The 12,902-nt window shown below is 44.4% G+C and overlaps 1 protein-coding gene across 1 annotated transcript in view; it reads right to left on the minus strand.

Annotated features, from left to right (window-relative positions):
* Positions 1 to 1,128: 1,128 nt before the first annotated feature.
* PLCE1 (phospholipase C epsilon 1) overlaps positions 1,129 to 12,902 on the minus strand; it is a 122,149-nt gene continuing 110,375 nt past the window's right edge. Inside the window, exons 29-32 of the mRNA XM_032231696.1 lie at positions 8,159 to 8,320; positions 7,244 to 7,462; positions 6,219 to 6,420; positions 1,129 to 1,532 (exon numbers count right to left, since the gene is read on the minus strand). Coding sequence (XP_032087587.1) covers positions 6,241 to 6,420; positions 7,244 to 7,462; positions 8,159 to 8,320 — 561 coding nt within the window. The 3' untranslated portion in view covers positions 1,129 to 1,532; positions 6,219 to 6,240. The remainder of the gene's footprint in view (positions 1,533 to 6,218; positions 6,421 to 7,243; positions 7,463 to 8,158; positions 8,321 to 12,902) is intronic.

Below are 12,902 nucleotides of genomic sequence, written 5' to 3' on the forward strand. Positions count from 1 at the left end.
TAGCTTTTTTTTTTCAAAAAAAAATTAACATTACTTACTGAGATATTCAACATACAGATATTTTTCAATAAAATTAAACATTTACCCCCTTTAAATTGAGAAATAAGCAACACTTTTAATAAAGATAATTAGAATTCTCTAAAGCAAGACGTGATAAATATATTACAGTGGCACATATTTTAATACTTTAAAATAAATTACTGTATTTCAAACAGGGAAACTAGGATACATTACATTACAAATTAAAATTTTCTCTTCTAATTAATATATATATATTTATATATAACATCTATTGTACACTGACATTAAGACAAATGATATATTCACAATAATCTACTAAAATTTGTGAACTGCAATGGACTAGATACACCTTCCTTTTGATCATATGAGTGTGAAGAGGAATTCTTAAAAGGCGCATTACAATTATGCAACAGACTATGAAATGTTATAAACCTTCGTTTTCCCTTAAGAAACTTAATTACCGTATATACTCGAGTATAGGCCGACCCGAATATAAGCCGAGGCACCTAATTTTACCCCAAAAAGCTGGAAAAGTTATTGACTCGAGTATAAGCCTAGGGTGGGAAATGCAGCAGCTACCGGTAAATTTCAAAAATAAAAATAGATACCAACAATGTTTTTGAATATTTATTTCAAAGAAAAACAGTAAACTAGCGGTGTATTCAATGAAATACTTCACTCACCTCATGATGCTGATGTCCCGCTGTGATGATGATGTCCCGTGCAGCCGCGGGAGCGATGTCCCGCCTCCTATGACACACGGCACAGTGATTCCTATCATTGGATCACTGTACCAGAGGAGGTGGGACATCGCTATGTGGCTGCTTGCCATAACAAGGAGGAGGTGGGACATCGTTGCAGAGCGGCAGGAGGGGGAGGAAGGGGAATCGTAAGACAGCCCTGCATTACATTAGAACGTGAGGAGGGGGGATGGTGCGGTGCGCGCTGCGCGGCAAACTGACACAGAGGGAGGGGAAACTCACAGGGGCACTGGGCCATTCACGAGTGTCACCCAGCGGCATGGCCCCGCCCCTTTTTCTCCTCCATTTCGGGCAAATTTTTCACTGACTCGAGTATAAGCCGAGGCGGCTTTTTTTCAGCCCAAAAAGTGGGCTGAAAAACTAGGCTTATACTCGAGTATATACAGTAAGATCTTTAAAAAAAAACAGGCTTCTGTTTGCAGGGGACTACATAAGGTGCAAGCTTCACCCTCCCAAACCAAGGTGCTGATTATGAAGAAGAAAACCATTTCCAAATTCTTCCGTGGGATTCTTTCAAAGTTCAGAGTCCCAAGTTTTCCTTTGCAGAACTCCACCAGCCTCTCATCTCTTATCAAAACCACGTTGACAGCCAACCTCAACGCGCCCTTCCGCGGCCTCACTGGTGATTTCTTCCATCCGCCAAAGATTTTCCTCTCTCTTTCAGTGACGTATTCCAGTTACAGAAAAAAGATGCTGAAGGATTCGTTTTTACATCTCCTCGTCTTCACTGTGGTTGTGATTTTATAATACCTTGGAATCAGGGGAAAAAACAGGTAAACTATAAGCTTGATAAATCTGACTATCTAAAAAGAAAACAAATGAATGGGCACAACGGGGTGCCATCTACCAGCCAATGTCACCTGGCTATTACCCGGGGGAGGGCCTTCTCTGTGGCAGCTCCGGCCCTTTGGAATGAACTCCCCGCAGGGATTCGGACCCTCACCTCTCTCCAGGCCTTCCGAAAAGCCGTCAAAACCTGGCTTTGCCAGCAGGCCTGGAGGTGATGAGTTCCCTCCCCTCTCGACATGTATGGTTGTGCGACTGTTGTCTACTTTTATTATTTGTATTTTGTCTTTTATGTTCCCCCCTTTTTCCCCCCTTGAGTTGTTCGCCGCCCTGAGTCCTCCCGGAGAAGGGTGGCATACAAATAATAAAATACAAATACAAATACAAATATGTTGAAAGTATCCGAGTTCCCATTATTTAATTCAGTGGTGGGATTCTGCTGGTTTAACAACCGGTTTGATGCTCTACGCACAGTTTTAACCAAACGGACCTTCCACGTTACTTCTGGGGAGCGACAGAGCTGAGACATGACAATTGCTCTGCCGCATGAATCAGCTGAAAGGATATAGGTAGATAAAGCACAGGGGGGCGGGACGACCTGATTGTCAGAGTGAACCAGTTTGCTCCCAGCTAGCAAATCATCGAATTATTGGTTGGCCTGACCCAGTCCGAACTGGCTGAACCCCACCCCTGATTTTATTTTATTTTTCCCCATGAAAAATCAATGGACCAAAGTAATACTTCAGCTGACATCAGGGTTAAAGTAGTTCAGATTTTTTTAAAAAAATGTGAAAAGAAAAAATAGTCCAGACTGAAATCTGATTTATTTATTTAAATATATTATAGCTGCCTGTTCTGTCCCCCCCTTCACGGCTCTTAACAAACGGCAAGACGAATAAACTTAAAAGGAACTTTCTTTATCAGTTCTCAGTTCAAACTGGCTTCGAGCCCAAAAATAACATAAATACAGTCTCTGGCTAGATAACGGAATGAAAAACAAAACAACTCTTACAAGCAATGCACTTCTCCAAGTGTAGCCTTGAATCAGGGTTACAAGAAACACCAAAGCACTTATCCAAGTGTATCAAGCAATGTTGTACGCATGAAGGAACGTTGACTCCTGCGACTAGGGTGTGGCAGCATCCGTCCTTTTATCTCCAAAACCTGTCCCTAACAAGCCCCAGCTGCATAATGAATCTTGTATCCCGAAAAGACTCACAGAAGACATCTGCTGAGTCACAACAGCTACCCAACTCCAATGAACTCTCGGTTGCATTACTGACCCTCCCTCCAAATTATAAAAACAGATAAACCTTCAACCACATAGACAGCCCAAACCAGGATGGACAACTATGGCCCCATTAAAAAACCTATGGACTTCCCTGAGCCAGCAGTGGGGTGGTGGTGGTGTTGAAGTTCACAGGTCGTAAAGGGACCGTAAATGCCAACGACCAATAAGATCACACAAGTTGGGCCTCCTCTGGGTGCCGTTGACCGGACAATGCCGGCTGGTGGCTCCCCGAGGGAGGGGACAAAAGTAAAAACATATAAATTTTAAAAATACAATTGTTAAAATTAATCTATCATCCATACAATCAAATGGGGCTGGATATTCATCAACAGTCCCATGCCTGCCGTAACAGCCAGGTTTTGGTTGCTTTATGGAAGGCCGGGAGAGTGGTGAGGGTCCAGATCTCGGCGGGTAGCTCGTTCCACAAGACCGGGGCAGCTACAGAGAAGGCCCTCCCTCGGGGAGCCGCCAGCCGGCATTGTCCAGTCGACGGCACCCGGAGGAGGCCCAACCTGTGTGATCTTATTGGTTGTTGGGAAGTGAATGGCAGGAGGCGGTCTCTCAGGTAGCCAGGTCCAATACCATGTAGGGCTTTAAAAGTAACGACTAGCACCTTGAAGCGGGTCAATTCCGTGGTCATGTGGCTGGTATGACTAAACGCCGAAAGCACACGGAACGCTTCTTACCTTCCCACCAAAGGTGGTTCCTATTTTTCCAGAGTCCCAAGGGAGTCGGCGGCATACAAATCTTATTAAAGTTAAAGTTAAAGTCATCAGACAGTGTGGCTCTTCAGCTTAGAAACAGAGATGAGCACCACCCCCTAGAGTTGGGAATGACTAGCACGAATGTGCGAGGGGAACCTTTACGTTTACCTATGTTCTGAAGCTGACATGCTTCTCATGTTTCTTTTAAACCTCGTCTCCTAAACTATTTCTCTGTAGCTTTGTGGTGGGGTCCCCAAAATAGTATTTCTATTTAGGAGAGAGATTCTCAGTCAAGAGTGATGGCACTAACAAAGGCTTGTGGAAAATATGATTTGCTTTGTGTACTAGCAAGTCACACTGTCTCCTACTGAGAAGGGGAGATGCCTTGAATCTATCATGCGCTTTATCCTAGATTTCTGGGAAAAAATGTTTTGGGGGCACTGCACGAGAGCATGAGAAAGAACCATGTCGAGGAAATCCTAAATTTAACTCAGTGGAAAGAATAATCTGTTGGCTTTGCTTTTCCTGCTATCTGCTATTAGAGCAATAAACCAAGTTGATAATAATGGAAACACACAATAGAAGTTCATCCTTAGTTCAGAACAATTTTTTGTGGGTCTCTTAGTCAACAGGGATTTGTTACATTATACAGCCAAAGCTCAGCAATATTTTTGCAATTTGTGTATTATTTTTTTTAATACTTTATTTGTATGCCGCCCTTTTCCCTGAGGGGACTCAGGGCGGCTCACAATTGAAGGGGGGGGGGGAGACAGACAAGTTACAAAACATAGAGTCATACACCGTTAAAAACACAACAGTCACACCATTCGAGTGGGGTTACAAGTCGTTAGCCCCAGGCCTGTTGGAACAGCCAGCTTTTAAGGGCTATGCGGAAGGTCTGGAGGGTGGTGAGGGTACGAATCTCCACGGGGAGTTCGTTCCAGAGGGTCGGAGCAGCCACCGAGAAGGCTCTCCTCCGGGTAGTTGCCAGTCGACATTGGCTGGCTGATGGTTCACTTTTAGGATGTCACTGATGTCGCCCACAGTGTCACGAGAGCGGCGAACCGACTCTTTCTGCGGCTACAATTGAGGCAGAGGTCGGCGCACCAACTCTTGCCAACCTCCGCGCTTACAATCCAATTAGCGTCTTCCCGCAACCGCTTGAGTCACAAGGAAGCGCGAACCTTCATCAATTCCATAGACCGCACATCCGATTTAAATAGATATTAAATATTAATATTTAAATATTTACAAAATAAAGAAAAAACGAAAGAAAACTCAAAATTAACCAAGCAAAAGAGTTGAATTTATCTATTAACCTAGAGTAGAGAAATTATTTGCGTCTCTTTAGGCTGGACTGAGTTAAAAAACTGAGCCATCCCGGCCAGGGGAGGCGTGGTCAATAATTACGTAACTCAGTCTCTAGGTTAATGGACAAAGTTAACCCATGCTTGGATTCCCCAAGCAGCGCACAGGAGAACCATCCCCACAGCTGAGTCTAGAACACCATCTGTCGGCTGTGACCAGGGGGACCTTTGCCCAGGTTCACCTGGTGCACCAATTGCAACCCTACCTGGATCGGGAGGCCCTTCAGACAGTCACTCACACCCTTGTGACCTCAAGACTGGATTATTGTAATGCGCTCTACATGGGGCTGCCCTTGAAGAGTGTTCGAAGACTCCAATTAGTCCAGAATGCAGCCGCGCGAGCGATTGTGGGTGCACCAAGGTACACCCACGTTACACCTATCCTCCGCGAGCTGCACTGGCTACCTATTAGTCTCTGAATCTGCTTCAAGGTGCTGGTCGCTACCTATAAAACCCTACATGGCATCGGGCCTGGGTACCTGAGAGACCGCCTCCTGCCGATTACCTCTCTCAGACCAATTAGATCGCACAGGTTGGGTCTCCTCCGGATTCCATCTGCCAGCCAATGTCGGCTGGTGACTCCCCAGGGGAGGGCCTTCTCTGTCGCAGCTCCGGCCCTCTGGAACGAGCTCCCTGTTGAGATCCGGACCCTTACTACCCTCCCGGCCTTCCGCAAAGCCACCAAGTCCTGGCTGTTCCAGCAGGCTGGGGGGAGCTGAGAAACATCTACCTCCATAGAAATTGTGAATGTTGGTTTTGTTTTTAATATGTTGTCTTTGTCTCGTTTTCCCCCTTTCCCTTGTCTTTTGTGAGCCGCCCAGAGTCCTCCGGGAGTGGACGGCATACAAGACAAATAAATAAATAAATAAATAAATAAATAAATAATAAATAAATAAATAAATAAATAAATAAATAAATACTCCCTCTTCCACCCGTGCTGGGCTGTCAACCTGGAAAGGCTGGAAAACACTGTCCTACCATATCGAATTTCCCATATTTCACGAAGCTTGCCTAAATTAAATAGCCTGTCCATGAAATAAGAAATAGTTCAGAGGCATAGAAAATAAAACTACTGCATTAGTTCTCTAGATTACCAGCTGTCTTCAGTCCCCCCTTTGATATCCTGGGTTTTCTTTCTTTTTCAATTTCTGCCCAACCATTTATCTTCCTGTGTTATATCTTCGAGACTGTGAACCTAAAAACTCCCACCTGTACGGAGACCCATTTTTAATTAAAAAAAACACCAACTTTTAAATTATTTAATATTTGGACATTGGCGTCATCCTACCTGAATTGAAAGCTGTTAAGAGTTATTCCATAGCATCGCTAAACGTCAAGTGGCAAGCCGCCTTGTCATCTTTATTCTGAAGACCTTCCGAAGAAGTCTGTAGAGGTGGAGTTATAAAACCTCTGTACTGCTTACTTGACTTCGTTAATTTCTTAAATTCATTAGCAAAGGAAATGCCTTTTCTTTTATCATCTCGGCCTGCCTGCCCGGAAGGAAAAAAAAAGGAAAGAAAGGAGGATCTCAAAAGAAATGGCCAAAATGTGATTTATTCACATAAATATTGGAAGCAACACCTTCATGAAGAGCACAACTCGTTACATTATTAATAATGATATGAAGCCATGTAGTTAATTTCCTCTTTCCTCATTCCCTAACAAAGGTTTCTGTAGGATACAGAATGAACCCAATTCATGCCTATGAACCATCCAAAGATTAATGAATGTTGAATGTTGAATGTTGAATGAATTTATAGGCCGCCGAATCCCGAAGGACTCCGGGCAGAGAAATAGCAATAGCAGTTAGACTTATATACTGCTTCATAGGGCTTTCAGCCCTCTCTAAGCGGTTTACAGAGTCAGCACATCGCCCCCACAGTCTGGGACCTCATTTCACCCACCTCGGAAGGATGGAAGGCTGAGTCAACCTTGAGCCGGTGAGATTAGAACCGCTGAACTGCAGATAACAGTCAGCTGAAGTGGCCTGCAGTACTGCACCCTAACCACTGCGCCACCTCGGCAAACAAAGAACTATCTATGTATGGACAAATCTGCCAATTTTATTTCCTCATATCCATTATATCTTGGATTTCTTCTATTTCTAATCATGCATAACTATGAAATAGCAAAACATTTTCATATACTATTACTCAACCCAACTCCTTTTTAACTTGTTGTGTCCCATTGTTTTAATAATACTTTTAAATTCTTTTTTCATTCTGTAAGCCGCCCGGAGTCCTCCGGGATTGGGCGGCATAGAAATTCAATAAATGAAATGAAATAAATGAACTCTTTAAATAATTTACTTACTTGGACTTGTTCCTTAAGTTTAAGAATAAATTTCCCGGCTCCTTTCCACTTGTTCTGGGCCTGAAACACACATTCTTGGTCCAAAAGAATCCTCTGACAAGTTTTGGGTGTAGAAGATTTTTTGTTTGCTGGCTCTTTTGTTATTTCTTCCAAAAGTACGTAATCGCTTGGGTTAGGATGGTTCAAAATACTGTAGGAGTATTTGGCTTTGCATAAAGTCTGTTAAAGAAAAGAAATTAGAAGCTGATAATAGTATTAGTATTTATTAAACTTGTGTGCCGCCCTATTCCCAGGGGGACTCAATGTATTCAATAAAGAGTAAGATTTTCGGAAATGGAAATGATCCCGGAGTTTCATTTGGAATTCTCCAGCTGGATGTTAACAAATACTCATTAAATATTCCTTTGAATTAAGTTAAGTTTAATAAACTTATATGCCACCCAATCCTGAAGGACTCCGGGCGGCTTACATAAAAGACAATTTAAAAAGTACTAAAAAATTAAAAAAGTAAAAGACAAAGCAGGTTAAAACACAACACACATTCAATTGTAGTGGGGCTGGACCTCATTCAAGAGGTCAACAGCCCCAGGCAGGCCGGAAAAGCCAGGTCTTAATAGACTTTTTGAAGGCCGCGAGAGTGGGGAGGGTCCGGATCTCTGGGGATAGATCGTTCCATAGGGCCAGAGCAGCTACAGAGAAGGCTCTCCCCCGAGGAGCCGCCAAACGACATTGTCTAGTTGATGGCACCCGGAGAAGGCCCACCCTGTGAGATCTTATCGGACGCTGGGAGGTATGTGGCAGAAGACGGTCCCGTAGATATCCAGGCCCTAAGCCATGAATGATACTCAATGGGTCCACTGAACACCAGTGCAAATCTTAGCTAGGAGCAAGCAAGATCAAAGCGTTTTGTTCTACCTGCTGGATGACATCCTGGGCTGTGCTGAAGCAAGGAGCCTTGATGACTGTCCGGGGCTGCTCAGGGGAAACATCATGAACTTGAACAAAGAAACTATCATCTTCAGAGACTGCGACCGCGTTGGCTTTTTCCTCCTGACAGAGATTCTTTGCATTTAAACTCTAGAAAAACATGTTAAACATTAAGAGCGTCTAGGTTTTCAAAGTAGACCCATATCACAGAGGTTGCTCCCTCAAATCTCTTCTCCTTTCCTGCATGGGAATAAAGGATTCTTTTTTGAAAAATGAGATCAAAATGACAATCGATTATGCCCTTTTTGCAATACTGCTAAATAAGGAGGCACAATGGCTCAGCTGCTAAACACACTAGCAATAGCAGTTAGACTTATATACCGCTTCATAGGGCTTTCAGCCCTCTCTAAACGGTTTACAGAGTCAGCATATCGACCCCAACAACAATCCGGGTCCTCATTTTATCCACCTCGGAAGGATGAAAGGCTGAGTCAACCCTGAGCCGGTGAGATTAGAACCGCTGAACTGCAGATAACAGTCAGCTGAAGTGGCCTGCAGTACTGCACCCTAACCACTGCGCCACCTCGGCCACTGAGCTTCTCTGTGGGAAAAGCAGATAGCTTTTGGGTTTGAGACCAAGGGCTGTGAAACGGGTGAGTTCCCATTGCTTGCCTGAGCATCTGCCCTCCTAGCAGTTCTAAAACATGCAAATGTGAGTAGATAAATAGGTACCACTTTGGTGGGAAGGTAACCGCATTCAGTGCACCTCGGCGTATAGCCACACTAGCCACATGATCACCAAAATGCTGGCTCCCTTGGTTAAGAAAGAAAGATGAACAGTGCCCCCCCACTCTACACCGACAAAGTGTAGAGTTAGATACAACTCAACAGGCCTTTATTAAAACTAAAAGGTAGTGCAAAGAATCCATATATTTATTTTCATGTCCTTTAGCCCAGAGAGCCAAAACGATTTGCGCAGACTCATAGGAACACTGGTATTCGCCCACTGGTGGGTGCGATGTCACTTGATCAGATCAATCTCATAGCCCAACCCACATATTATCCAGAAAGCATTTAAGCATAGCCAGTTCATAGAACTGAATAACAGAGTTGAAAAGGGACCTTTGAGGTCTTCTAGTCCAACCCCCTGCTCAGGCAGGAAACCTTATGCCATTTCATACAAATGGTTGTTCAATCTCTTGTCTAAAAGTTGGGGCATACACAATTTCTGGAGTCAAGTTGTTCCACTTATTAATTGTTCTAACTGTCGGGAAATTTCTCCTTAGTTCTAGGTTGCTTCTCTCCCTGATGAGTTTTGACCCCTTGCTTCCTGTCTAGTAAATAGTTTGACTCCCTTTTCTTTGTGGCAGCCCTTCAAATATTGGAAGACTGCTATCATGTCTCCCCTAGTCCTTCTTTCATTAAACTAGACATACCCAATTCCAGCAACCGTTCTTCATGTGTTTTAGCCTCCAGTCTCCTAATAATCTTGATTGCTCTTCTCTGCCCTCTTTAACAGACATACCAGTTATATTGCACACTACATCAATGCTCATACCTCCCAACGGCCGATAAGATCGCAAAGGGTGGGCATTCTCCAGGTGCCGTCGACCAGACAATGTCGGCTGGCGGCTCCCCGGGGGAGGGCCTTCTCTGTAGCCGCTCTGACCCTATGGAACGATCTACCCCCGAAAATCCGGACCCTTCCCACTCTCACGGCCTTCCGAAAGGCTACCAAAACCTGGCTATTCCGGCAGGCCTGGGGCTGTTGACCTCATGAATGAGGTCCAGCCCCGCCTAGATTGAGTGGATGAAGTGATCTTTTAATCTTTTTCTCTGTTTTTTTTTAATTCTTTATTTTTTAAAAATGTATTTCTATAAGCCGCCCGGAGTCCTTCGGGATTGGGCGGCCTATAAATTTATTAAATACTTAATACTTAATACTCATGAATCAGCTGGCGCTCTACATGGGGCAGCCCTTGAAGAGTATTCGGAGACTTCAACTGGTCTAGAACGCAGCCGCGCGAGCGATTGTGGGTGCACCTCGGTACACCCACGTTACACCTATCCTCCGCGAGCTGCACTGGTTACCGATCAGTCTCCGGATACGCTTCAAGGTGCTAGTCGTAACTTATAAAGCCCTTCATGGTATTGGATCTGGGTACTTGAGAGACCGCCTGCTGCCAATTACCTCCCACAGACCCATTAGATCTCACAGGGTTGGCCTCCTCCGGGTGCCGTCTACCAACCAATGCCACCTGGCTATTACCCGGGGGAGGGCCTTCTCTGTGGCAGCTCCGGCCCTCTGGAATGAACTCCCCGCAGGGATTCGGACCCTCACCTCTCTCCAGGCCTTCCGAAAAGCCGTCAAAACCTGGCTTTGCCGGCAGGCCTGGGGGTGATGAGTTCCCTCCCCTCTCGACATGTATGGTCGTGCGACTGTTGTCTACTTTTATTATTTGTATTTTGTCTTTTATGTTCCCCTTTTTTTCCCCCTTGAATTGTTCGCTGCCCTGAGTCCTCCCGGAGAAGGGCGGCATACAAATAATAAAATAAAATAAAAAATATTAAAAAATAAATGCGTTAATTCTGATTCCATTTTTCTTCCTTCTGCTAATAAGAGCAATTTTATTCATAGGCCCTGGGATATGGCTAGAGGAGGCCACATTAACATTGCATATTTGAATTTTCAAACAGCTCTTGATAAACTTTCTCATCGAAGGCTCTTGACTAAATTTAGTGGGATTTGTGGTTAAGAGGGCCTGTCCTTTTATGGACTGTTAGCTGTTTTTTTTTAAAAAAAAAAAACAGAAAGCAGACAGCGGGGATAAGTGGGCAATATTTTTCAATGGGGAAAAAATTTGAATAGAGTCCCTCAAGGATTGTGGTTTTTTTTTTTTTAATTTAAACTTGTTCACAAATCAACTTCACTTAGGGATAAGCAGAAAGTTGGCGACGTTTGCAATACCATCCAGCTGAAAATCCTATAACTGGGTGAAGAAAGTCACTCAAATGGCAAATGCATTTCAAAAATTCTAATTTCACGTGTATTTGGACGCATACAGCGCCTGTGCGATCGTCCAGGAGCGGCTGGAGCGTCACGCAGACGCTAGTACGCATGCGTGCACCGCGCGTGTGCACGAGGACGTCGCCGGCCCCGTTCCAACCGAACCGGTTGGAACGGGGCGAGAAACCCACCCCTGAACCGGAGCCATGTGTAATTTTTTTTTAATTGTGAGAGTTATCAACAAGGGTATAGTGAAAAACGTATAGGAGCTGCACCCTGGCTTCTTACACAATTTGGTGTCCTAGTGAATATCCCAGTAAAGAGCCTGGTTCTGCACAGCAGCTGTGGCGATGGAAAATTCCCTATTAGTAATTATTGGGGAAGGATTTAGTAACAAAACTGTTGGCCCTGTAATGTCCTTACACAAAGATACTTTATTGCGGGGGTCCCCAACCCCCCAATTTGTGGACTGGCACCGGGCCACGGCATGCCAGAAGCTATAGCAATAGCAGTTAGACTTATATACCGCCTCATAGGGCTTTCAGCCCTCTCTAAGCGGTTTACAGAGCCAGTATATCGCCCCCACAGTCTGGGTCCTCATTTCACCCACCTCGGAAGGATGGAAGGCTGAGTCAACCTTGAGCCGGTGAGATTTGAACCGCCGAACTGCAGATAACAGTCAGCTGAAGTGGCCTGCAGTACTGCACCACCACTGCGCCACCTCGGCTCTTAAGCTGGGCCGTGGCCCAATCCGTGGGATGCAATCAGCATGCAAATCTTTCCCCCCCCTCCTGTCTGCGAAAAAAACATTCTCTCCTTGGAGCTGGTCAATGGTGCCCAGAAGGTTGGGGGTCACTGCTTTATTGTACTGCATCTGGAATACTGCGTATAGTTCCGTTTTCCACCATTTGAAAAAGGACACCGTAGAACTGGGAAACTTTCAGGCGGTAGCAACGGAAATGATCGGGGGTGGGGTATCAAACACCTCTCTTAATAGTTGGAGCATTTGGGACTCTTTTGCTTAGCAAAGAGATACTTCAAGGATGACAACCTTGGAGAAACGGGACAAGGATTTTCTTCCTCTTTGTCGCTAAGCACTAAAATGGTCATTCAATGAAACTGATTGGGGTCGAAAAGGGGCTGACGTCGCAACGGCACAATGTGCGATCTTGGTGCTCCGAGATCGCAGTCGATATTTATGTTGCTGGACGGTCCATTCGGATTTAAACCGTCCCGCGGAGGTGGTGATTGAGAAGGGCACCTCCTGCTGATCTCAGAGACACCGCAAAGTCCCTGAAAGATCCAGGAATGGGCTTTTTTTCTGGTGACAGAAACACAGCTAATGAAGCTGCTGAAGTAGGAACAGCTCCGGAATAGGAAGAAAGCAAAAAGAGAAAGTGTGTCGAATTGGTGAGGAAATTGTATTATTAGAAAAAGAGACTACCCCCCCCCAAAAAAAAATTAAGTTAAAAATTGAAGATACAAGATTGTAAGCGGCGAAATTAATCTACATTAAACTTAGTGTGTTATCCTGTTTTTAATTTTTTTTCATGGATGGAATTTTTGCAAAGGCTCCCTATTTTTTTAAACTGAATGGATTAATTTTTTTCTTCTTCTTTTTCCACTTTTGCTTACACCTATGGATTAAAATTTTCCTTTTTTATAATGCTTGATTGGATTGTTCTTAATCTCCATTTAAGGGTTTTTTTCTTTCTTAAGCTTGGA

Source organism: Thamnophis elegans, chromosome 15 (genome assembly GCF_009769535.1).
Source record: "Thamnophis elegans isolate rThaEle1 chromosome 15, rThaEle1.pri, whole genome shotgun sequence".
Taxonomy (NCBI): domain Eukaryota; kingdom Metazoa; phylum Chordata; class Lepidosauria; order Squamata; family Colubridae; genus Thamnophis; species Thamnophis elegans.